The sequence below is a fragment of the Colletotrichum navitas genome (genome assembly GCF_030913465.1).
Source record: "Colletotrichum navitas strain CBS 125086 chromosome Unknown LY79scaffold_172, whole genome shotgun sequence".
In the NCBI taxonomy this organism is placed as follows: Eukaryota; Fungi; Ascomycota; class Sordariomycetes; order Glomerellales; family Glomerellaceae; genus Colletotrichum; species Colletotrichum navitas.
In genome coordinates, this window is record NW_026850718.1 from 869 (window position 1) to 26543 (window position 25675).

Below are 25675 nucleotides of genomic sequence, written 5' to 3' on the forward strand. Positions count from 1 at the left end.
CTGCTTTTAACATATTATCTCTTAGCTGATATTGGTATTCACTGAACGGTTGTACAAACATAGCAGAAGGCGCGCCAATCATTACTAACCTCGCAGCTCACTCCACCATCCTGTGCAACTACGAGATCAGAACTGTTTCCAGGCAGCTGCATTTGCTGCCGATTCATCCATTTTTTTATTTTTTTTTTGTCTCATCTAACACAAAGTGGATGAGGAACACCAATAAAACGAGTTGTAGATTTATCTGTTCATGTTGACGTTTTCATCACGACATGCTAAATCGGCAATCGCACAGGCCAGGTAAAAACGGTCTGTCGCACTATTGGCTGCATCAGGAAACGAGAGGTGTTTGGTTAGGCCACCGCCTATCAAAATGCAAAATGGATGTCGGTGGACCTAGAGAAGACCAAACTTGAGGCAATCCGATTTTTCAATCACTTTCTTCTCTCCCCCCCCCCCCCCCCCCCCTTCTCCCCCCTTCCCTTCTTTTGGCTGCAGAACACGCTCGCCACCGCGCCGATACCATCTTCATTGTTTGCATCCACCAAAACCTATGTCGCTCACTTCGCCGGAGGCGCCGCCAATGGAGTTTGGATCCGACTCAAACACACCCCTCCGACCCCGAGAAACGATCACTGCTTCGCCCACATCGTCTGTCTGGCGGGACCTTCCTGAAAGTCTTTTTCGCCAACATGTCGTGGAACTGGAGAAACTAACAAATGCTGTGCCTGTCGATGCCCAGACATTTCCGTTACCTGATGCTCCAGAAGCTGACGCAGCTGGAGAAACGGGGACATCTTTCAAAGCGCACATAGATGGAACATCGGCGTCAACAGGAATGCGTAACGACTTTCGAGATTCCGATAGCTACTACGAGCATCTTCAACCCCGCCAACTAACGCTGGCCACTGAGCAACGTCTAGCGGATGATATTGCCTACTTGATTGCCGTTGGAGAAGGGGCTCAGTCCGTTGCTGCTACAACTGTTCAGGAACATCGGGCAAGGCACCGAGTGGAAGAACAGCAGCAAGATGCAGGTCTTAGGGTCGTCATCGCCTCTGTAGATGCGATCCAGCCCAGTTCGCAGGCCTTTCTCCGTTCCATTTTTCAGCTCCTTTCTGCTACGCCACCCACCAAGAAAGCGCATTGTCTTCTGGACTTGGTCGTTCGGCATCATCAAGCCCGTCTCCTGAACCGCCTTCGCTCAGCCAAATGGAAGAAGCCCGTCTACCTCTCCCGAACCCACAAAAAGCCCTTATATGCCGATTTCGCGAACCTTGTTCATCGCATCCAGTTCCTTTACATCAAAAAGGAAGCAGCAGCCCGGGCGCAGCTTGAAAGAGAGCTCTTGTCTTTGGGAAGTCTTCTGGAAGCATTTGAGGCAGAGACAAACGACCACGAGAAATTACTCGAGATAGTACGGTCAAGCTACGAGCTCTGCAATTCCCCACTCGTTGCAGACTATCTCGGGCGCTTGCAAGCGGGTAGGGCGACAAGTCAAATCCAAGCCTGCCTCAAGACTTTGCGTCAAATTGAGAAGATCGCAGCTTACTACCGTATCTGCGTGACTTTGACAAGCCTATCACATTCCCACGCCAAGACATTTGACAACGTACAGCTTCTTTTTTTGCCTCCATTCGAGGCAGTGCCTCTCACCTTAGCCTATCAACCATGGGCAAAATTCACTCACGTACACGCAGAAGTCATATTGGCTGTTCATCACGATCTGGAAAAGTCTGATGGTTCCTGGTATAGACCGAGATGCCTCGGCGCCTCCAAATACTTTTGCTATCTCTGTTTCCTATTCATCCGACATCACGGAGCCTACTTTGCAGCTAACACGCATGGGGCTTGCTACGATCAGTGGACTATACCGGACCTTGCCGATTATCCCGAGCCAGTCGTCAAACATTACCGACAGGTGCTGCGAGCGATGGATGCGGACATTCTAGCCCAAAAACAAGGCGCAGTATGGAAGCCTGAGCCGATGACCAGCCGTGAAAATTTGATAGGAACAATAGGCATATAGATCCTTCAATCAGAAGCTCTTTCCTAATGAGGCCTGTTGCTTGGCAGTGGCTTGGTTGATACAACTGTTATGATGAGTCCGTGCACTATCAAATCATGGCAATGCTCTTAAGAGAGTGTGGAGACTGCACAACGAGAATCTTACTACCTACGTATGCATGTATGAAGCCCCTGAAAAGCTTACCATGTTCAGAGGTCCTGTCGCATTGACCTTCAGTGTGAGTTGGTCATCGTATCTGCCTCTTTTGTAACCCCACCGTCTTAAAAAATCATACCCTGTTTGTGCCGATGATAAGGCCTGTTCGACTCGGCCTACGCTTGCCGAGGAACTAGTACTGCACGTTGGCCCAGATGCCGCAAGCTGCAGGCTCGCAGCAGCGGTCATAAGACCCGTGATGACGGTCCAACCATGGCGATACTTCGGGGCATCTTCTTTCCTAGGCAGTTTTTTTGCGGGAATTCCTAAATAGTTGGCCGCAACAATCAAGATCGCCACTGTGATAAAATGTCCGCCAGCTGACCTGGCATTTGCCAACACCTGGGTGCCATTCCTTGGATCTACAGGTTCAAGTCAGCTACATGAACCGTCGCATACTGGGCAAAGAGATGGACTAACGCCAAGGGAAACCGAACGCAGTTGAAAGGGGTAGTATAGCAAAACCCTCATCACGACCAACGCGTGATCCGTAGTATCTTTACTGTGGGCATTAAGATGTAGTTGCAAAGCAACAAACTATCAACCAAGGCTGCGTTCTCGGAGGACACGAGTCAGGAGAAGAATCAGACTTGAGTTACCGAGGTATCAGCTTCGGTGGGACCGGCACGAGTCAGGTGAGGTTCCGGTATGGACCCAGTACTACAGCCGCCCCTGCTTCCTTACTTCGTAAACACGCAGTCAAGCCTGGATATAGATCTAGGCCCATAAATCCAGTCAAAATCCGATGTATTTTGTGTTGAAGGAGATGTGATGATTGGCCAATGCCCCCATCTGGATTTCTACAAATATCCAGGTGTCAGTAGTTAAGGTTACACTTCTCTCTCTGGGTTTGACCTGGAACAAATAGGGGAAATGCCCCGGCAGTCAAGTCACATATCATTTCTAAGTTAATACAACGTGGGTGGAGCGGCAAAGTCCGAACCTAGGGAACCCACTATATTACGTGGATTATTATGAAGCTGATTACCCAAGCCTTTCTATTGGTCAAACCTGTTCTACAATCAGGCTCGAATATTGGAAAACACAAAAGCCGGTGAAGTCATGGCTTACTACTACCTATGCAGTAATAGCCCATTATACATACCATATCCGTACACACTCGTTAAATTCGACTATAGCCAAAGCTCGAGCTAACGGTAAGGAGGAAAGCGGCCGCCTAGGCGCTAAGTCTATCATGGAAAGCGGTCAACCCCCTATCCACCACATCTATTACTACAATTAGCTTTGAAAACCTATCAACTAATAACCAACTAACCCTGTTTCTGCCAGCACGCCAGCCCCTTTTCAGCGGCCGCGAGACTCTTTACCGTTAGCTCGTGCATCAGCTATACCTAGTCGAACTTGACAAGTGCGTACGGTACATCAGTCCACTATTAGGTGGATAAGCTTATATGAATAGACGATGCTGGCCGCCGAGCTTATCTACAATCTAAGACACGTATCGATCGAGATGATCGAGATACTGACTCCTGTCAAGGGCAAGGCTAGCTGCCGCCCTAAGCAGAGTCTAGCTCATCCGCTGTCACTAACGCATCAAGCTTCAATACATTGCATTCTACGGTCTAAGACTAAACCCTTCGTCTCACCCTGATCTAAACTCTAACTTCGATTTAAATAAGCCCTATGTGATAGCCCATTTATATGCCTTACGGAAATCAGAATATCAATGGAGGGAGAGTATGGCATGGTCCTAGATTATACGGGATTGTACGGAGAGTGGGATTTGTTAATCGATAAGCAAAAGATGGCGGCAGGATATTACAGCCCCCTACCATGAAAGGATGTAGACTTGATACCCCGTGACGCAGAGGCTCTGAGCGCTGGGCACTCCAATATTGGCTCTAGTATTCAATACTGGAGCCATTGAAAAAGTTGGACCTTCTTGAAAGAGGCATTCAACCGAGCGCGGAGCTCCACAGGTAGTATATTCTCCTTGGAGTTCCCAAGCGCGTGTCTTTCCTAGACAGGAGAATGCCGCTGCAGATATCCGCAAAGAAGCATACAAGGAGGCGAACGCGCGCGGGTGCAAGGACGGCCGCCGCCCTGCTATGTGGAGCCATTCCAGAGAAGAAACTTCACCGGCAAAGACTCAGGCCTTCATACCAAACGAGGGAAGAGGATCTGGGTTAGCCATCGATGTCACTGCAAATCCATCTAGTTATTGCTGTATATAAAAGGTGAAGATAGCGCACTCTGAATTCCATTCCCGCTTCCATAACAGCATCGCTACTCACTCTCTGTTTCAGCAAAGACGCTTTTGTCACAGTCACTCGTTCTCCAAAGGTTTCTTCAAGATATTTCTCACAATGGTCAAGTCTCTCACCGCCGCAACCCTCTGTCTTGGGATGATCCAGGCCGTTTCCGCTGCCTGCACCAACCCGGCACAACGCAAGTCATGGTAAAATCATCTTGAACCAAGTTGTCCTAGAATTTTGGGTGCTAATTATCCCCGAATAGGAGTGCGCTCACTAGCACTGAGAAGGCCGAGTACATCAGTTCGACACTCTGTTTGATGGATCCAGCACAGGCTCCATCAAAGACAGGCTTCGCTGGCTCCAAAACCCGTTGGGACGAGCTTCAAGTGGCCCATATCGCCCAAGTTCAATTCATTCATTCTGTTGTATGGCGTTATCCTTCCCATTGACCACCAGCGAGCCGTCAGAACTAATGTTTTGCTTTTCCACACAGGGTGCGTTTCTTCCGTGGCATCGTTGGTTTATGACGGTCCACGAGAATCTCCTCCGATCGGATTGTGGTTATACTGGCCCCATCCCGTAAGACATTCTGTTGATATATGAAACACCAGGGCTTAAGTACTAACGGGTTATATAGTTACTGGAACGAGCAGGTGGACCAGGCTGCCGGACCTCTCACGGCTGCCAGCATTTGGGGCAATGACTCTTCGACCTCGTTCGGAACTGGTGCTGTCGACAGCAACGGATGCCTTGTTGATGGCCCATTCAAGAATGTGAAATACAACGTCAACATTCAGCTTCAAAGGGGCGCCGAGCAATGTCTTGCCTATGATCTCAAGCAAGACCAGTTCGATCTTGTCTCTCAAGACCTTGTGGACGCCTGCAACACCCTTGACTCATACAGCGAATTCAACAGCTGTCTTGGCGGATCGCCACATGTGTCCGGCCACTATGCTATCGGAGGAACCGTGAGTGCATCTGATCTACCCAGCAAACACACTTAGAGAAGAAGCCTAACCAATTGGGATAACTGTAGATGGACGACGTTTCCCTCTCGCCTGCTGACCCGCTATTCTTCATGCACCACACTAACCTAGACCGTCTTTGGTGGGTATGGCAAAGCAAAAACACTTCTCGTCTGACTGACATGGGCGGCCCCAATGTTGCTAGCGGGTTTTTGGCGTCGGTTCAACCGACGATTTTGCCCGTGAAGGCATTCGCTCCGTACTTTGGGGACAATGGCAACACCACAACTCTGGATCACATCATGTGGATGGCTGGCACTGCGGAGAACATCACCATTGCTGAGGTTATGGACGTCAAAAGCGACGCGATCTGCGTGGAGTATATTTAAGATGATCAACCCATGGTAATCGTCGAGCTTACACAAAGTCACGGATTCAGCACGACCATCCCCATTTCAAAACCCCCGCATTTCCAGCAAAACCACTGTCTAAGGGGAATATTTTTTTTCACTACAACACGAGGATTAATACTAGAGTTTCACTGTATATAGTTGTCACGAGGTGATATAGGCCACAATTGCAGCACGGCAGTTGTGCATCCACTTTTGTGCCTCCAGCGCCTCATTCTATGCGTCACAATAGTCAATACTGAAAAAGATGTACATAGTACATTCAATCAAGGGGGTCCAGATTAGTTAACGCTAATCGAGAAAGAAGCTGAAATATCGTTCGGGACTAAGTGTAAAAGCTGCATCATATTCACCTGTAACAAGAAAGAACCCAGCCCCTCATAGTAGGTGACACCAGGGGGGCGCAAGGTGGAAGAACGAACCGCCCGCAAACGTGGGGATAAACGATGTTCATGATCAGCCTGATCTATACGGTGGAGTCGGCGAATATCCAATCGCAAGTACTACATGAACACCCAGTTAAGCTACCCAATAGGGTCCGACTCCTGACTGTAACATCAGGCCAAGTTAGTGGTATTGATGTTTGAATGAAACAGAAAGGGAGGCACGGAGTTGGTGAGGCTCAGCCGCGGGGAGCCAATCTAAAACAAAACCTGTAACAAACGATAACATACGATTGTGCGCGCACGGCCATAGAAGGGTGCGTCAAGACTCCCAATTGCACGGACGTTGTCAGACCGCAGAATAAATACCGGGAGTTTTCCCAGTGAAGTGGCATGTATGCGGTTTTCATTGTACCATCTGACCATTGCAATAGCTGCATGCAACGCTGAACCCAGTATGTCTTCAACACCCGAATATCAGCCCTTCCTAAAATACTCGGACGATCCTACTGCCGAAGAGCGAACCTCTCTTCAACGACATGCTAGCCGCCGCAATACGTTTCTTTCTCATGTATTAGTGCTTGTTGGTACTTCGCTGGTCTGGGTTCTTATTTTCTTTTTGATGAACCCCTCAATGAAAACGACTTCCTCGAGACAAGAAACGGTATCATCTGGACTGCCACATGTCTTCGTTCCTGGAGAACGCCGCAACATCACGAGCGGCATGAAAAAGATATCCTGCGGGAGTACAACGCATGAAGCAAGAGCCAAAGGCTGCAAATACGACATTCTTCTGAATCACTGGGTACCAGAGGTATGCTTTGATAAGGAATCTGTCGACGAATATCAGGAAGATGGTAGTTGGGGTGCTTTCGCCGACATGAACATGACGGAACGTTTGACGGTCGATGAAATGTCTGAAAGAGACTTTTACTGGACCTCAGTCCGTGATCACATTAATCACTGCGCCATAATGTGGAGGCGTCAGTTCTACGCCTTTTATGATGATCGGGCTGCGATAGATTCAATTGTTACAAGCCCCGGACACACTGAGCACTGCTCCCAATATCTAATGGATGCAGTAGACGCTAAATGGAAAGAGCCTACAAAGACAATGAGGGGGTTTGCAGGCTGCTGGATTCGGGAGTAATCCACTCAGAGCTTACGGTCACACACACTTGTAGTATTATTTAGGCGGCAGTGGTCTTAACATTGTTAGTACATATACTTCGTAGTTATCTACAGTTCATATACAAGGAAAAATACAACTTCTTATTAGTTAGGTTTTATTCAGTTCTATCTATCCCTACCTATATCGGTATACTGCGCATGTTCACGTTCTTGTAAGATAGCTTGAAAACTATTTTTGGTACTCTAACATACCTTTACTTGTTGATAATATCATTACTAATATTACCTAACCTCTAAGCGAAGGATCGCAGACCTAGCATAAAATATATCTTTTGGTTATCCTTTCGTCTCTAAAAGTTTTCGCAATGGCAAATCATGCGAGTTGTAATGCTTGCATACTAGATCGCTCATACGGCAGCCTATAAAGCTCCAGTATACCTCAACCTAATTCCGGATATTGTAGGTATTAATTATAGAGTAGAAAGACAAGGTATAAGGGAATAAAGAAGAGAGAAAGAAAAACAAGCTAGTAAAGGAGGCATTAGAGCAGGATGACCTGTACTTGATAATAGTAAATCTCTTAACGGAGGATGAGACAGATATAGTGATAGCCCTAGGCAGGAGTGACTCGTAGAAGAGCATATATATATTACAGTTAAATTGCCGTTTATGTATTGATATCTCTACTGTAGCGTTAGAACTAATTTTAATTAAGACTTTGGGATCTATAATCCCTTGGGAGTCTGAAATATTGTCAATCGCATTGATGATTCGGGATCGGTTGAACTTATCTGTAATTTCCTCTTTATTAAGACATTGATCTCAATAGATGTGAAATAGGCAATTCACGAAAACCAGGTTCCATGAAGTACATAAAATAGAATTCCCGACCTAAGTCTGCCATAGCATAAGCCATGAAAAACGATGCAAGCAGCCTGTTTCACGCCAGCAACAGCCCTTGGATATGGGTGCAGTCAACAAGCCCAAAGTCAGCATCCAGCATACGAAAAACGGCGGTACCAGTAGCTAGGAGCTTGTGACGAGAAATTTCAGTAGGGTAAAATCTGGTCATTGGAGTAGAGTAAAAGGTGTAGAAACCTTGGAAAAAGGAGATGATAGCAAGGTTGCCATAAAGCCCGGACTGGTTGATACTTTCTCCATATTCGGTGATCATGTTGGAACCAACATAGTGGTGTCGCGAAGCTGGATCTGCTTACATTTGATCGGCCCTCCGATGATGTAGCTTTGGAATCGTCGGTTGAGAACATCGAGCATGAAGCTACCAAAGACAGCCACAGCAAGAGCCAAACTGTTGAGAATGACTTGGATCCGAGTTTGTTTCACAGTATCTCTGATGCCTGTCTGATCAAGCATCTTCCTGGGGTAAAATATGCGATTGTTAGCGACGCCGTTGGAACGGAACCATGGTGCAGCATACGAGATAATGAAATTGCCAAACATATTGATTATCGGACTATTTTTGCAAAGAATGGTACGGTTTTTCCTGTTAGCCGCCGTTGCGAGGATTCTTCTCCAAGGTTTTGGAGGATACTCTTCTTCCTCCTTCTTCATGATAGCTCATATTTCGTGTAGATTCCCTGCCCCTGTTGCAAGTCTTCAAACCCCTTGCCTTGAATGATAATAAGCACCTCCAACGCCTCGTCGTCCCGCATATTTTTAATGGGAAACTGAGGAGAATCTGGGACAAAGAAAACCGGGACGATGCTTAGAAGGCTAGGTAAGGATTGCAATTGGGACGGTAGGCTTCATGACCAGGTGCTCTGGGTATTTTGGCTTCCGTAGTTCGCAATAGCAGAAGCAAGACTTCCGACGTAGAAGCAGGAAAAGAACAATCTCAAAATACGACCACGCTTGTGCGGAGGAAGAAGTTCATCCGAGAGGGTAGGAGCTTCACCGTTGATAACTGCAGATCAATGCTAACAATTATGCGAGCAACGACGAATATGATGATGTTCTGCCGCGGCTTGGAAAATAATGCCCATTATTGTAATGACGAAAGCAACAATAATGGCTCGCCAGCGGCCAAAGTAGACTGGAATCGGCTGCAGCAAGAAAACTCCCATAATACTGCCTATTCATCATGCCACATTGTTGAGACCTTCGGTGGCAGTCTTTCAAAGTGAACGTATTTTATGTGGGACGGCAGGATGAGTAGCCTATTCGTTAATAACGCATCTCATTCAAGTATCTACGAAATGCTTGTTAAAGCAAGAATCGGTTGTGATAGACCCCAGAGTTGGATACTTACCGCAGCGCTTACGATCGTAACTGTGAGCAACAGCGAAGACATCAACTTCGGGTTGGCTAGGACCAGCTTCGAGACATGGTTACGCTCGAAACCCATTTTATTAATTACTGGATCCAGTCTTTCGATATTGAAATCAAATCAGTCGATAACAACAAGCTTGCAAAGTTGCAAAGAATTTTTGAACCACTTCTTTCAAGCCCTTATATTTCAACAGTCTTGAGGAGACGTGATAGTAAATGCTACATCCTGATTGACTGTCCCCAGACTTCAAATCGGAGGCGCACCACAGCACATTAGTGCGGCCGCTTTGGGTGGTATTATCGCGCGGATTGCAGGGTTGACATTGAGTATAAATGGTCGACCGAACTCGGCCGTAATTTATGATGCTCCCCAGTTAGAGGACGGGAGTAAGGGTTAACCGAATTGAAGGACACCGACTTCCTCAATGCCAAGAAATCCATCATCGCTCGCTATGATGCTGAGTCTTTGAGGGAGTTGGCTAGCTGTTTGCCAGCACCCCGAAACTGTCACTCAAAAGACCATTAGTAAGGGCCACGGCATAATGTCAGTTCTTAATGTCGAAAAGGGTTAATTAAAAGGCGAGAAAAGGTTGGAGCAAAGCGAATCGGGTCATATTTGGTTCGTGGACCTATTGACAAGTTGAAGGCATTCAGCACAGCACAACATTGATCTGAAGAGATATGTTGCCGACAACAAAATAAAGATTCAGAGACGACCAGCAGAGAATCCTTCAATACTGACATTGTGTGATTCTCCCGTCCAGAGCACCCTCAGAAGAAATTCAAAAAACATCCGAGACTTCAGGAGTTATTGAATGAAATTTGGAATACCTTCAAAGAAGACGCTTCTCCTGATCCGTTGGTCTACTACGTCGGCATCAGGAACTACCGCCAAGACAGGACTTCCTTCCTTGGACTTAGCCCACATATCAATGTTGGCTGTCTTTGAAGATGAGCGGATCAGACGTATCGGGAGGTGTATGATAACATCTTATCCGATAGGTCTGAGTTGCACAACTGTAACGATCTCGGGTTACGGAAGGCCTCCGACCAAGAGATGTACCCTGGCGTCGCGCATTCTTCCGTGTTCCGCCCTTTACAGGGCTGGACGGTGCTGACAAGAGCAGCCTCGAACGAAGTGAATAAAATGATACGGATTCGTCCCAATATTGAAGAACCCTTCAATGATTATATACAAGAATGGGTACAGCGTCAGTATGAAAATGAAACATTGTGATTTGCGAAAACTTATACACACTTTCAGGTAGTATTAGGCAAGCCTCCTCGTCATCCATCATTAAGATAGTTGCCTTGTGATGTGTCGGCCGTTAGCAAGTTAAATAGATGGTTGTTAGAGTAGAGACATAACCCGGCCAGGTCGCAGTCTGCGAGAAGAGTGCCGTTGATCCAGAGTAGCTGTGAATTTGAAATGCCCTTTCTCGGACGTCAGATACCTGTTTTTTTTTTTATCTATTCTCTTCTTTTAGTCTTTTGAACGTCTAAAGATACAGATCTAGAGTAGTCTATGTTAGGCGGGTAATACCCAACCCCAAGTAGGCAAATCAACCGTCACGTACCAGCGCTGGGGCATATTTAGCTAAGGGAGGGCTTATATGTTTATAGATAAACGCCTGCTAGCTTGGTTGATGCCTTAAAAAAACCTAACCGAAATCTAGGGCTGGGATACCGGAAATGAGACTGCAGTGACAACGCAAGGCTAGACACTCCGGAAGCAACGCAAGGGCCCAAACCCCATCTTGTTTTAGGGCGCCCTTAATAACAAATTCTAAGTGTCCTTACTTCTCCTCTAACAGTGGACATGCTTAATTTCCGTGCGATTTTCATAATATAGAGATTGCCTAATTAGGTGCACTTTTAGACGGCTGTGTCGCGGCTTGTCGGGTGTTGTGCGTCGCCCGGCACTAGTCTCGTAGGCTTACATCAGATTTAAGGCCGTCAAGCGGTCAAGTAGCTCGCAACTTAGCGCACCGGTGTGGCTTTGTAGTGACGCGTGGCCGGCTGTGCATTGATTAAACTCCGCAGTCTGGGAAGCTATCTACCACTGTTTTCTTTCTCTCTGGCGGAGTTCCTGGGCGTCGGGCGGGGCGCGTCGGACGAGGCGGCTCTGGTTGTCATCCGCTGATGCTATTGCGAGCTCCCTGTCTCCTCCGAGTACGTAATACTGGTACATTAGATAGTCTCCGATCATTGCCTAATCTAGCAAATCTGTACTTGGACTTTTCGAGAGATGTAGTCGTATAAGGGCGTAGGATGCCTAGATGCTAATAGATCTTGTCACTGGCTACATACAGACAGGGCGTACTTGCTCCATGGGAAATATTTCAAATATTTCACTTTACTGCAAATGATTTTTGGAATTAGAGTCATTCTTTTTGATGAATACATGGTCATACGTGAGCTGAAAGCTGGGGGAGCTTTGCTGCTTCGTTGATATAAGATGGTTGGGTTTGAGTAGAAACTGCGCAAGAAAACTGATAAACACATTCAACACATTCAACGACCATCACCTTATACTCACGCCCTCTGGTATTCTTGTTCTCATGATGACAACCCGCAATCTTATCGCTGAAGCCTTGCTCCTCCTGCCGGCAGTCTCTGCATCGCTAGTGCCAACCGACAACCACATCTACGGAAACTGCAAAGAGTTCAACATTCCAGTAGCCACGACCGTGGACAGCGCCGTGTACAACCTCCCCCACGTAGACAACGACCTCGAGGCCGGCGCTTGGGCCATTTACGACGCCACACGAACCACCCTCCATAACGATTCCAACGTCATCAAGCATACCGTTACCTCTAGCACGTGGGACATTCACGCGCAGCTATGCTTCCCCAAGCATGGAAAGAGCCAAGACGTTCTGCAGATTGTCACGCATGGAGTGCACTACGACTCCCGCTACTGGGACTCCAAGTACAAGCCCGAGAACCACTCGTATGTTGAGGCGGCGCTCCGGGTCGGCTACTCCATTTTAACGTATGACCGGCTCGGCGTCGGCCAGTCCGACCACCCCGACGCCTACAACGTCGTCCAGGCCCCCTTGGAACTGGAGATCCTCCGACAGCTGACCCTCATGGCCCGCAACGGCTCTTTGTACGCCCTGGCAGAGCATGCCGCGCCGCCTTCCAAAACATTCCAGAACCGTTACCAAACCAGATAAGGTAGTGCATATCGGGCACAGCTTCGGCTCCGTCCTGACCTCGGCCTTCATCGCCACCTACGTCAATCTCACCGACGGCGCCATCATCACGGGCTACGTCTATGGGCAGTACCTCGGCAGCACCGGCTCCGTCACCTTTGCCGTCGAGTACGCCGCCACGGGCGACCCGCCGTTCAACCGCCCCAGCGGCTACGTTGTGGCCCAGAAAGTCGGCATCCAGGCCATCTTCTTCGGCGGCGACCCAAAGACGGCGTACACACCCGCGCTGCTCGACTACGGCGTGTCACTCAAGCAGCCCGTGCCCATCGGCGAGTTCGCCTCAGCTTTCAACATCCTCAACCGGCCCGGCGGCTCGTTTCACTCGCCGGTGCAGTTCTTGCTGCCCGAGTTTGACTTTTACATCTGTCGCGGCGATTGCAACAATTACGTCGATGTGGACTATCTGAGGAACTTCTATCCCAATGCCACGGATATCGATCTCAAGCTGCAACCTAATACCGGCCATGCGCTGCCGCTTCACAACAACGCCACGGCGGGGTTCCAGCTTTCTTTTGACTTTTTGGGGAAGCACGGCTTGTAACCGTGGCTCGGGCGATGCTTCTTGGACAGCGGGTGTCTACAAAGAATTCTATTATTGTTGCGTAAAAGACACGCCGGTACGCTTTCCCGCAGGACAACGGCAGTTTAGACAGGCAATGGGCTGAGATGATTGCTGTGTTCTGGGATTTCTTGTGCTGGGTACATGATCCCCCGCCCCTTGCGTCCTTCAGACTATTAAGCCATGCTGTAGCCTAACTCTCTTCTTCTCTTCTTCCCTTCTTGACTTCTCCTTTTCTTCATTATTAGTAGCGCAACTAATCTACTGCCGTTGATTGTCAGACCCCCAATACCTTGTGTCGTGGGTCGAGGTAATATTATGCGCAGTTAGAAAATTGTTACAATGTGGTTACAGGCTCAATTTATTGTCATGGCATGTTTGGTCAGATTTGGCAAGATGGGCAGGATCTTCGTGACTAAAGTGACCTCCGATCGCCAGCAGTCTATGCCACTTCGTGGTTGGCTGTTTTATGCGGCTGGCCCTGGCGAAAAGAGTAAGCCAGGGTGAGCCAGGATAAGCCGGGAGTAACCTATATTACTGCTTTAGTCCCAAAGTAGGGCATTGTCAGGGGTCAGCTGGTCCGAGTAATGAAGTCAACGATAGGGCCACTTAACAGAAGGTAGGTATAGTGTTGTAACAGCATTCGAATCTAACCCCTTAACTATCGCAAGCTGGGAGGGTTTTATCCTTTATAGGCTGACTAATAGGGCCCTACCTGTTCTAACCCTGGCTCTGGCCTGTGACCTCTGCTAGGCACCTGACAGGCATAAAGGGTTAAGCGTATAAAATTAAGAGGCCACTTTGGTCTACTCATCTTAATAATAACGTTTCTATAGGAGTAGGTTACTTGACGTAATAAAATCTGTAATTAATTAAGTAGGGCCTCTGAATTTTCTTATGCCTGGCAGGCCGTTTTGTAACGTTGCGCCAGGCAGGAGACCCTTGGTAATCTTCGCTATGAGCCTGTCTTCTTAAAGGCGCAATGGATTACAAAAGGCTGACCTACGAAGCCGTAGTGCGCGTCTGGAGAAGTGTGCTGCTGGTGATAGTTTCTGTAGTGGCCAGCACTGATGATGGTAATTCTCCGGACGCCCATGATCGCTTGGTATGTGATGGTTTCGCCAATTTCCATCTGGTGCGCAAGAATTGCGCCCAGATCTCTGTAATATATACCACGTATCATCTAATATGCTGAATATTGTTCTAGTCTGCTCTTTAGCTGTTCTGTTGTACCTGGGTAATAAAGCCCTTGAACTTTTGCGCAGGAATTTGCTTCATAAACATTTCATCGAGTTCGTCGTATGATCTTCCAGCAACTTCAGGTTGGTAAAACCAGAGATATACTGTAGATAATACCGAAAGGCCACCAAAAATAAATGCCACCTTAGCTCCGAGGTTTGCCTGGTCAGGATTGAAAAGGAAAGGGATAACAAATGCCCACATTGTCTACACATATTGTTATCTTAGTAGGGCTTTAACTACAATATTAGATCTTTGTGCAAAGAGTGACTTACGAAAAGTCCGTTTTGAAGAGCTAGAGCAATGGCTGCAGTCTTGGCTCGAAGACGCGAAGTTGGGATTTCAGTCAATAGGGAGTAGGCTACAGCGCCAATTGTGACGTTGTAGATAAAGCAATATACCAACAGCAAAGCAACAGTTCCTTTTATAGCGCCAGGTGTGGCCGTGACAGCCAAACCGCCGGTTATCATCAAAAGGGTGGTCAATGTGCACATACCCCAAAATATGAGGCCGCGGCGACCGACCTTGTCAATAAGGAACCAGGAGGTGATATTCCCAAGCATAGAGAGAATCTGCTGGACAATGGCAAGTGTAAAACTTTCTTCCGCAGAGTATCCAGCAAGTTGCTGGTAGAATGTTGAGTACGAGGAGACGAAAAAAACGCCGCACAAAGCCTGTATGCTCAAGGGCGCAACAGAAATGATGGTTCGGCGAAGGTTGGACTTGCGGAAGCACTCGGCGAAGCTAGCACCCTCAGTCTCCTTACGTACCTCTGCAAGGGTCACAGTAATAACGGAAAGCTGCTTCTCGACCTGGGCAGTATCGTATCCGAGACGGCTTAGAGACCTTGCGGCCTTCTGCGTGTTGCCCTTGCTGATCAGCCACCACGGCGACTCGGGCATAAAGGGAAGAAAGAGAACACCGAGGCCGCTGACGCCGTATTGTGATACAAAGATAGTGCGGTAGGCCCATCGGTCGTTTCTGGTCCCCGTTTGGTTGACGACTAATGATACGATAAAAGGGCCGATGGTGAAGGCAATGGCGGCGGCGGCAGTTAAGATGCCACGAAGCGCCAACGGCGAAATCTCGCCGATATATGTCATGCTGACTGTGATGAAGGCGCCAATAGCGAATCCCGCAATGAACTTTCCGGCGAAGAAGATCTCGTTGGTTGTGCTAATCGTTTCGAGGGTAATACCAACGAACATGAAGATGTAGCTGATCAAATATGTCCATTTGCGACCAATAAGGTCAGCTACGTAGCCGGCACCAAGAGAACCAATGACAGCACTTGAAATGGAGAGACCGTTAGACACCATTCCGGGGCCTTGCAGGTGTAATAATTACTCACGATGCCACAGGAGCGCCGCTGTAAGCAGACTGCCACTTTGCGGGTAGAACATAGTCCCCATCAAACTCTGTGCCAAAGTCTTTGCGAAATTGAGGGATCCCAATGACCGTGCCGCCCGCTTGGTTGTCAAAACTAGTGAGTATAAGGACGTAGATGGCGTAAAGACACCACATGAATGCCCAGGTTTGGCCCCTGATGGCTTGGAAAACAGTTTCCTCGTGGTCTTCCACAGTCGCTGCACGGCCAACACTCTCGACGTGTTCGCCTTTGGCAGCAGCGATGTCGTCCTTGTCAATAATCGAGGCTATGTGCGCCTCGAAGTCTCGTTCGCCCATATTTGTGTCGAACCCCGCTACTGTCGACTAGTATGATTTTCAGACAACGTGTACTTGAAACAAGAGAATAACTCAAGAGGGGAAGAGCTGAAATCAATAAACTCTGGAGACGAATCTCAGGAAGATGTAGAAACAGTCTATAGGAACCTGGGGCAGAACGCAAGACTATCGGGAGTGCACTAGATTCTTATTGTAAGGAATGATTCAGGCATCATCTTAATCGAGGTAGTTGTAGGCACTTCCTCGGGTAAACCTCGCCGCATCAATCGACCGAACGTACCTCCTGACTTCGAAAGTACTGAACGCAATCATTTTTTGCCTAGCGTAAGGAAGGAGGCCTAAGCTCTCAACCTGTCATCTCGCCTAAACACACGATTGACGTTTCGCGGCGGGTCAGCTGTGGTCTCTTGAAATATAAAACCCTTGTTCTAATCATGAGCACTAGACCAATAACCCCTCACTTTGGTAATCTCCCTCGGCAGCTTGGGGCTATAGTGGTCATTGTACCGAACGGTACAAGGCTTTAACATAGCGTTTCAATATCATACTGTTGTTTCCTTGTAACTCACTCTAGCAAAGGAGTTAAATTGATGCTCGTCATCGCGGGATGCTCTCGTTTGGGAGAGTATAGGCGACCTCTTGGCCCAGACTGTTCAATTTGAAGCTACAAACGTCAAATATGCCTGAAAAAAATACAAGAGCTTAATTCATCGGGGCACGATTTAGTATTCTGATATTAGGTAGACAAACGTATCCCTTTGAGTGCGGGCAGACCTCACTAACCCCGATGTGGACCCCCTCCACTTTTACCCCACACTTTCGGAGATACATGACAATACTTTGTTTTAGAATGTTATCTTATTATCATTAAAACCATAATGTCTTCTGATCTAGATACCTTAATTAATAGCACTATTTATATAGCCTTGTTGTCGCTTGCCTAGATAACTGTATCCCAGGTAATAGTCTGGCCTAACAAGCTTCTAGGAGACCTAGCAAGGCTACTTAGACTGTAATATACTATTATGTAAAGGTAGAGATTGCTGGTACCTTTGGCATAGGCAAAACGTCATATAAATAGAAGTACCTTGAAACTATTGGCTTTCGGCGTTAATTGCTGTGGTCTGATTTGCCCCTACCCCTCATCGGGGTTAGTGAGGTCCGCCCGCACTCAAAGGGATAGCGTCTGTCTCCTCAGTGAGGTCGCTGCGGCAAAGCCTCCGGGCGGGGCTCCGACAGACCTGATCTGCTTCACACTCGGTTCATGTCTCACCCGCAATTTACCGGAATTAGAATTCCTGATACAGGTACTATGTATTTCCTCGGCTAACCTTGGCTGGGGTTCGTTACACCACTATTATAGTGTATATACGTATGTATGTAATGGTCCTCGGCACTCCTCCTCCGCAAACCCCCGCAAATTCTCGCCCTCCACAACTGGCCCCATACTGATTTATCATCAGCCCAATGGGGCAGCAGTTACAAGTGTCCGCCGTACCCCCCTCATTCTGAGAACCGGTTTTTTGGATTACCCTTTTCAGTTGATTTCGCGCATCAATGACCCGAATCTTAGTCGTGCTATGCGATAGGTACAAATAACATGCAACGTCATACTTTTACCTTAACGGCTCATCGTCAGAAGCAGTGCTCGTCATCAACTCCAGCCCACCATGACAGACGCTCCCAAGCCTGCGGTCGAGGATAGCATTATCTGTACACGATGGAATCGTGATTTTGAGCAGATCGCAAACGATTTGTGCCCCAAGCTGTATCGATGGGAGCGCACACCCCGACGAGTCATCAAATATGTCGAAGACAGAAACCAGTACTTTGGTGTTCGGGCCGAGCCTGCAGATTATTCAATTGATCAGCTACCATCGAAGGCCTGGGGAAAGGGAGACGAACTCATCCTCGATTTCGGCATTCATATGGTGGGATACGTTTCGATGAAACTCGAGTCTTGCAATTCTCACATGGACGCCCCATGCAGATTGCGCCTCACGTTCGGGGAGTCTCCTCTAGACGTCGCGCTTGGCATGGACAACGTCAAAACGTGGATTAGCACCAGCTGGCTGCCGGACGAGATCATCAACATCGATATGTGTCCCGAGCTTATCTCTCTGCCTCGTCGCTTCTCGTTTCGCTTTCTGAGGGTTGAAGTTATTGACACATCACCCAAATACAAGGTCGCCTTCTCAGACGTCAAGTGTCAATGTGTCAGCGCCATCAGTCAAACTCATCGTCTGGAGGCTTTGCAGTTTCACGACCCTATCCTCCAAGCAATTGACCACGTCAGTATTTCGACGTTGAGAGATTGCATGCAGACTGTTTTTGAAGACGGCCCACGGAGAGATCGACGCCTTTGGAGCGGCGATCTGCGACTGCAAGCCCTCGCAAATTACAGCACTTTCCAAGACTTCAACCTTGTCAAAAGGTGTATTTTCCAGTTCGCTGCTGTAGTCCGCGAAGACAACTCTGTACCGGCCTGCATCTTTGAGCAGCCCCAGCTTACGCCGTCAACGGACTATATTGTGGACTACGACGCACTCTTCGCCGCTATAGTCTATGACTATGTGGCGGCATCCGGAGACAGGGCTGCGGGCCACAACCTTTGGCCTATAGTTCTGGGATCCGTCGAGCGGGCAATCGGTCATTTAGACGCCGCCACGCATGCCTTTGATGAGACGAAAGGAGAAGGATGGAAATTTCTTGATTGGCAGCCTGCCCTGGAACATAGTGCAGGACTGCACGGCGTTCTTTTGTTTTGTTTGAAGGCAGCGAACAGCTTGGCCGAGCTCCTCGACAAGAAGGCCCCTTTCGTGGACCTTGTCACTAAAATGACTAAAGGAGCGAGGGTGTTCCTTTCATCAGACGGTCTTTTCATTTCTGGGCCCAAGGCACAGGTCAGCTATGCCTCGGCCTCGTGGCTTGTTCTGGCTCAGGCTTTCCCGGAGGATATCGCACGGAAGGCGCTGCTCAAAACGCTCGCCCACCCTGATGCTGTCAAGCCCCTTACACCGTATCTGTGGCATCATGTCTGCGATGCTCTCGTGACTTCGGGCTGCTTCGAAAAATGCGTTGAGATCATGACGAGCTATTGGGGAGGGATGGTACGAGCTGGTTGCGATACCTTCTGGGAGTGTTTCAATCCCGACGATCCTCACGCAAGTCCTTACGGCGATGTGAGAAACAATAGCTTCTGCCACGCCTGGAGCTGCACTCCTACGTACTTGTTGAGAGAGAAGTTGAAACCTTTTATTGGGGTGAAAGGGACAGCGTCAGTAACTATAGGCGATCTAGATAAGCACTGGATTACATCTCAAGTCACTATAGAGTAACTCAAAGCGTCTCTTTAGACTAACAACACTAAAAACTAAAGAAAGGGAGAGAATGATTAAGTATTAAGTTTCTAGAGAAGTAAGGTTTACATTCTAGATAATATACCTATTAAAGGTAATAATATAACAAAAGGGTAGAGGTAGCCGAAATCCTGTTAGTCAGCAGGTGTGAGGCATGTGTAGGTGTGGTTGGGCTAGCTAATTGCCTCACGCTGTAACACCTTGCCCCTTATTAGTCATAGACCCCTGTTATGGTAGTATCTATGTCGGCTAAGCCGGCACCCAAGGTTAGTGCCGGGGTATGTAGCCTGAGCTTTAATAACTGTGGGACTCCTTTATTGTCGGTGTTACTGTGCATCCTTGATTCCTTAGTAGAGAGACTATTCTATAAGAGCTAGTTACTAGAGAAGCTATAGAAAGAAAGGTGTAAATTAACATATAGGTTTGAAATAATTATATATAAACAGTTTAGTATAGCTAACCTAGTATAATAGTTATATTCTAATATATAACATCTTTAACCTCTTAATTATTTAATATAGTAGAAAGGATTATCTAATAATGTAGAGCAACTATAGGTTCTAACTTTATTTTAACTATAATTATTGTAATATTAACTATTATAAATAAATATTAGAGTTATTAAGTTAACCCTAATAACTTATTACTAGTAAATCCTTAGATATTTAGCTATAGATTCTCTAAGGATTTATAGGTAATAAGTTAGTTATTTAACTAACTAACCTATAATAATTATCCTTTTTTTCTTTATATATAATAAAGAACTATAGTTACCTCTATTATTTATTAATTACTACTAATATATATAGTTAACTATATTAACCTATCTCTTAGTGTTACTAACACTAATTAGTAGTTAACTTTACTATTAACTATATAGGTTAACTTTACTATTTAAACTATAGATTAGTAAGGACTATAAGAAGAGGTAATTATTACTAGTTAATTATTTATACACCTAGAGTAAGTAAGTACTAAAAAATACCTTTATAAATACCCTTACTATAATAGTTTATACTAATTACTTATTATAATAAGTTAATTAATAGATCTATAACTAGTCCCTTTAACTAGTAGAAACCTTATTAATTTATATCTATTATATAAGCTTTATTATCTTTAGAGAAGTACTTTTAACTATAAAAAACCCTTTACTTTATATACCTATAGCTAACTAGTAATTATTTACTATATCTTATTTATTATAAGCTTTTTAGCTTACTAACTTCTTTTTCCTATATATATACTCTTTTTACTAACTAATAGTATTAATAAGTTACTAATATAATAGCCTATTATTTCTTCTCTTTTTACTAACTAATAGTATTAATAAGTAGCTAATATAATAGCTTATTATTTTTCTCTAAGTTATTTACTTATAAAAGTATATTTTTTTCTACCTATTTATACTACTAGTAGTAATCCTTTTAATAAATATATATACCTTCTAGTTTACTAAAAGAAATACTTATATTTAAGAAGTTATTAGGCTAATAAAAAGTAATAGTAAATAATACTACGCCTATAAGTAAAAGACCTAAGCTAAAATAAGTAAATATAATAAGCTTATAAGTAAGTAAGGCTTATAGGTTACTATACTTTTACCTATAAAGTAATAAGAAGAAGTTTATAGTAAGTATAATATACTTTCTAATATAAAGTAGTAAGTAGTAGTAATTAATAATATATTTACTATACTTACTAACTTTATATAGTGTATTCTCTTATAATAATAAAGAAAAGACTATATTAAGAAGTTACTAATTAACCTTATAAGTAAGTAATAAGCTCTTATACTTAACACTATTACTATATTTTATATTAGTAGTTATAAGTACTATAACTATATTAGTAGTAAATTACTTTACTACACCTATAAAGATTTTAGTAAATAGTCTATAAATAACTTTAAGATAATTAACTAAAAGGTCTTAATAAGCTTATATAACTTCCTTATTAATTATAGTATATAAGTTAACTATAGTAAACACTTATTAATTACCTAATATATATTTAATACTCTTTAATAAGAGAAAGGCGCCTACTAGACTAATAAGATAATTACTATTATTAAAAGATTATTATATAACTTTAAACTATACCTTAAAACCTTAACTTTATTAAGAATATTAGAGGTTATAATATAATCCTATATAGTAAAAAACTAGCTAAAGTACACTTATTACTAGTAATTACTTATTAGACCTCTTATAATAACTTAACCTTTACCTTACTACTGCCTTTATTAATACTAAAACCTTAAGTAATAGCTAAAATCTATAGCCTATATATAATAACTACTATACTAATATAAAAGCTTTTATTAACTATAGTAATATTAATAGTAATATTAAGGCTAATACTAAAGTAAATAAGTAACCTTATAAAGATATACTTTAATAACTAGGCTATAAAATACACTAGTAGCTAGTATAAGACTATTAACTTAAAATTACTATTATTTTATAACCTTTATATTTAAGTAAGTATAATATAAAACTACTATAGAGTAATAATTTAAGTAATACTTTAAAGTAAACTATAAAAGTATTATACTTTTACCTTTTACTAATAAGTAAGTAATTTTAATACTCTAATAGTAAAGCTTAAAGAATAATTTAAAGGTAATAAGGTATACTTAGCCTATATTACTAAGCTTTACTATATATTATTTAACTTAATTACTTATAAAAACTATAGTAAGAATAAGCTTAAGATCTTTAAGTTACTTATTAAAAAGGTTACTAAGCTAGTTAAGGTAATAACCTATAATAGTCTACCTAAAGATAAAGATTATTATAAGTGCCTTATTACCTATTACTATAGTATACCTAAGTGTACTATAGCTCTCCTTAATCTACTAGCTATATTCTATAGCCTCTATATATAACTATATAATAAAGTAGTAAATACCTTACTTTACTATAAGCTACTTATATAATACCTTATAGATAAATCTACTATAAAGGATAAGTAATTTTAGGTTAACTATAAGTATAATAGTAACTATAATAATTATACTAATCTATAGTAAATATAAGGTTCTTTATAAAGTAACTACTATAGTAAAAACTAGTATAGTAATAAATTAACTAAGAAGTGCTTTATTTATAGTAAGCCTAGTTATTAGTTAACTAAATATACTAAAGAAAAGTAATAATCCTTATTTAACTAGTATAAAAGTACCTACTTTATATAAGCTTTACTAGCTACCTTTAACTACTTTCTTTTTAATTATAAAGGTTATAATATACGTTATCTTTAAGAAGTAAGTAATAGTAAAAAATAACCTACTAGTAATAATAATAACTATATAAATATAGTGTTCTTTATATCTATTACCTTCTTTATATAACTATTAATTAATAGCCTAACTATATTCTCTAAGTTATATAACTAGGTAACTACTTATATACTTATTTATAAGAACTTATTAAAGAAGCTATTACTTAGTAAGACTATAAAAACTAATAAAATATTTATACTTAATAAGTACTATTTAGTAGTAACTTTTTATAGTATTATATTAACACTAGTATAGCTAAAAATTAACTACTAGCTATAAATAATATTTTACTCTCTAGTACTACTTAGGTAAAAAGATACCTATAGATACTACTTAAGTAAATAAAGTAAGTATTTACTTTAGTAGTAGTAATTACTTTAAATCCTTAGGGGTAATTAATATACTTATACTACTTAGTAACTTATTTTTTATATAATAACTACTAATACTTTATTTTTCTTTTACTTAAAAATATAGACTATTATAGTATAAAATTTAATAACTTTACTAACTAGCTAATCTAAGGTAATAATATTATACTTATTATTTACTAATTTAGCTACCTATAGATACTTTTATAACTACTAAGAAAAGTATTACTAAGTAACACCTAATAGATAGTAAATTATACTAAATCTACTAATAATTTAGCTATCTATCTATTTAGTAACTTTATAAGTTACTTAAATATACTAGAGAAAATACCTCTCTCTTATTAATTAAAGTTATTAATAAGTACTACTACTACTACTAATTATACTCTAAAGCCTTTAGTTACTTTAAGTTTATACTATATAATAATAATAAGTTTAACTATAAGATCTTTATTAATATAATATATCTTAATAGTAATAAACTAGTACTTTATATAGTTAATATAGTAATAGTATTTAATATAGTAAGAGTTTTATAATTTATTACTATAGAGTATATATAAAAGTACTATAGATATACTAAATTAATATATATTTTAGCTTACTTAATTAAATAATAACTAACACTAGCCTAAATTTTTACTTTAGTAAGTTTAAATATACTACCTATAGGTTATTTATTAAAGTAAAAGAAGTACTTATTAAAGCCTATTATAGTATTAGTAAAGTTAAGTACTATTATATACCCTTTTACTATACTTATAAGATTATTTATAAAGAGACTAGTACTAAACCTAAAATTACCTTTTAACTTATTATTAAAATAATTAATAATACTACTAGCCTAGATAGCCTTATCTTAACTTTCTTTATATTTAGTATATACCCTTAAATAACTAATAAGTTACTACTTACTATAACTATTATATAATACACTAAAGCTATTAAGAAAGTAATAAATATAGTACACTAGATCTATATAAAGTAATAGCTATATAAAGTACTAACTATATATAATAGCCTAGATTTAACTAATACTATTACTTTACCCCTTTAATCCTTTATCTATATATAGTATAAAAAATATAGCTAGTAAGGCCTATTTTACCTTATTACTAATAATAGTACTACTTATACTATTAATTTACCTTATAGCCTATATAACTTTAGGATTACTATAGTAAAACCCTACTATATAGAGAAAGGTTAAATAGACCTCTTTACACTAGATAAGCCTACTAGCTACTTTATATAAGTAAAAGATAACCTTATATACTTTATATAAGCGTAAAAAGTTTTATAAAATACCTAAAGCTAAAGAAAAGTATATAATACTATTATTATTAATAATAAACTACTATAATAACACTATAGTTACCTATAAAAGAACCTAATACCTATATTCTTTATAGAAATATATCCTACTATAACTATAGTATTTTTAACTATAAAGAGAAAGTAGACTATATACTTACTATTAAGCTATATAAGAAAAGGATTCTTAATATACCTAGTAAACCTTTTAAAGAATTTAATAAAGTAAAAGTAAAAGCTATTATTAACTATAGTGTATTTTATATTATTACCTATAATAAGAAATCCTATAGTAATACCTATATATTTAAATTATATATAGTTTATAAAGTAAAAGGTAAAAATAAGTAGCCTTATAAAAAATTATAGCTTATTATCTAAGGTTATATAAATAATAGTAAGAAAATAATTCTTATATAGTTACTTATTATTTAGTAAATAGCCTAGTAATTAATACTTACTTTTACCTTTTTACTACTTTAAGATAGATTTCTTCTCTAGTTATATAATATTACCTAAGTATATACTTAATTAGTAATACTACTAAATTATATTATTCTTACTTACTTATTTATATAAATTTACTATCTTTACCTAGTAAATATAATAATAATAGTAACTAAGCTATTATATAGTATTATAAAGGTAAAAACCTACTAGTAGGTAACTTATAACTACTATTATAAAGAAAATCTCTAGATAGATTTATTAACCTTTAACTTTTACTTATTAATATTATTACTTAATAATAGTAACCTTAGATTAATTAGTATATAAATAGATAATATAATTAGCCTTATAAATAATAAATTCTTTACTTATAAAAAGAAGAAGCTTAAGAAGGCTACTTTTATAGTAAAACTTAAGTAATTACTTATAGCTAATAACTTTATTACTTTTAATAGTAGTATATTATCTATTACTACTAATAGTAAGCTTACCTTTTACTAGAAAGGCTAAAGTAAAAAGCTTTAACTTATTAATAAGAAATTACCTACTACTTAGTAAGATTATATCTAGTA

The 25675-nt window shown here is 41.8% G+C and overlaps 7 protein-coding genes across 7 annotated transcripts; 5 read left to right on the forward strand and 2 right to left on the reverse strand.

Moving 5' to 3' along the window:
* The first annotated feature begins 470 nt into the window (after nucleotides 1-470).
* Nucleotides 471-2044, forward strand: LY79DRAFT_572967 (uncharacterized protein). The gene has a single exon (XM_060559416.1). The coding sequence runs from the start codon at nucleotides 554-556 to the stop codon at nucleotides 2027-2029; it is 1476 nt and encodes a 491-aa protein (XP_060407232.1). The 5' UTR covers nucleotides 471-553; the 3' UTR covers nucleotides 2030-2044.
* A 2507-nt stretch (nucleotides 2045-4551) lies between these two features.
* LY79DRAFT_529608 (uncharacterized protein) lies at nucleotides 4552-5794 on the forward strand (the record flags this gene model as incomplete). The annotated part of the gene is made up of 5 exons (XM_060556126.1): nucleotides 4552-4643; nucleotides 4703-4865; nucleotides 4934-5019; nucleotides 5078-5408; nucleotides 5477-5794. The coding sequence occupies 5 exons, from the start codon at nucleotides 4552-4554 to the stop codon at nucleotides 5792-5794; spliced, it is 990 nt and encodes a 329-aa protein (XP_060407233.1).
* An 812-nt stretch (nucleotides 5795-6606) lies between these two features.
* LY79DRAFT_572968 (uncharacterized protein) lies at nucleotides 6607-7459 on the forward strand. The gene has a single exon (XM_060559417.1). It carries the CDS (start codon nucleotides 6656-6658, stop codon nucleotides 7346-7348), a length of 693 nt encoding a protein of 230 aa, XP_060407234.1. The 5' UTR covers nucleotides 6607-6655; the 3' UTR covers nucleotides 7349-7459.
* A 604-nt stretch (nucleotides 7460-8063) lies between these two features.
* On the reverse strand, nucleotides 8064-8790 carry LY79DRAFT_663953 (uncharacterized protein; the record flags this gene model as incomplete). Its single annotated transcript, XM_060562857.1, is given in 2 exon segments — nucleotides 8064-8532; nucleotides 8547-8790. 2 exon segments carry the CDS (start codon nucleotides 8788-8790, stop codon nucleotides 8270-8272), a joined length of 507 nt encoding a protein of 168 aa, XP_060407235.1. The 3' UTR covers nucleotides 8064-8269.
* A 3392-nt stretch (nucleotides 8791-12182) lies between these two features.
* Nucleotides 12183-13377, forward strand: LY79DRAFT_595156 (uncharacterized protein; the record flags this gene model as incomplete). The annotated part of the gene is given in 2 exon segments (XM_060561752.1): nucleotides 12183-12780; nucleotides 12794-13377. 2 exon segments carry the CDS (start codon nucleotides 12183-12185, stop codon nucleotides 13375-13377), a joined length of 1182 nt encoding a protein of 393 aa, XP_060407236.1.
* A 1233-nt stretch (nucleotides 13378-14610) lies between these two features.
* Nucleotides 14611-16320, reverse strand: LY79DRAFT_529606 (MFS hexose transporter; the record flags this gene model as incomplete). Its single annotated transcript, XM_060556125.1, has 3 exons — nucleotides 14611-14841; nucleotides 14910-15924; nucleotides 15986-16320. The coding sequence occupies 3 exons, from the start codon at nucleotides 16318-16320 to the stop codon at nucleotides 14611-14613; spliced, it is 1581 nt and encodes a 526-aa protein (XP_060407237.1).
* Nucleotides 16321-17806: 1486 nt separating this feature from the next.
* On the forward strand, nucleotides 17807-19906 carry LY79DRAFT_572982 (alpha-L-rhamnosidase). Its single transcript, XM_060559418.1, has one exon. It carries the CDS (start codon nucleotides 17991-17993, stop codon nucleotides 19656-19658), a length of 1668 nt encoding a protein of 555 aa, XP_060407238.1. The 5' UTR covers nucleotides 17807-17990; the 3' UTR covers nucleotides 19659-19906.
* The last annotated feature ends 5769 nt before the right edge of the window (nucleotides 19907-25675 follow it).

Coding starts and splice junctions, on each gene's coding strand:
- LY79DRAFT_572968 (XM_060559417.1), top strand. CDS start 6,656: ATGTCTTCAACACCCGAATATCAGCCCTTCCTAAAATACTCGGACGAT.
- LY79DRAFT_572967 (XM_060559416.1), top strand. CDS start 554: ATGTCGCTCACTTCGCCGGAGGCGCCGCCAATGGAGTTTGGATCCGAC.
- LY79DRAFT_572982 (XM_060559418.1), top strand. CDS start 17,991: ATGACAGACGCTCCCAAGCCTGCGGTCGAGGATAGCATTATCTGTACA.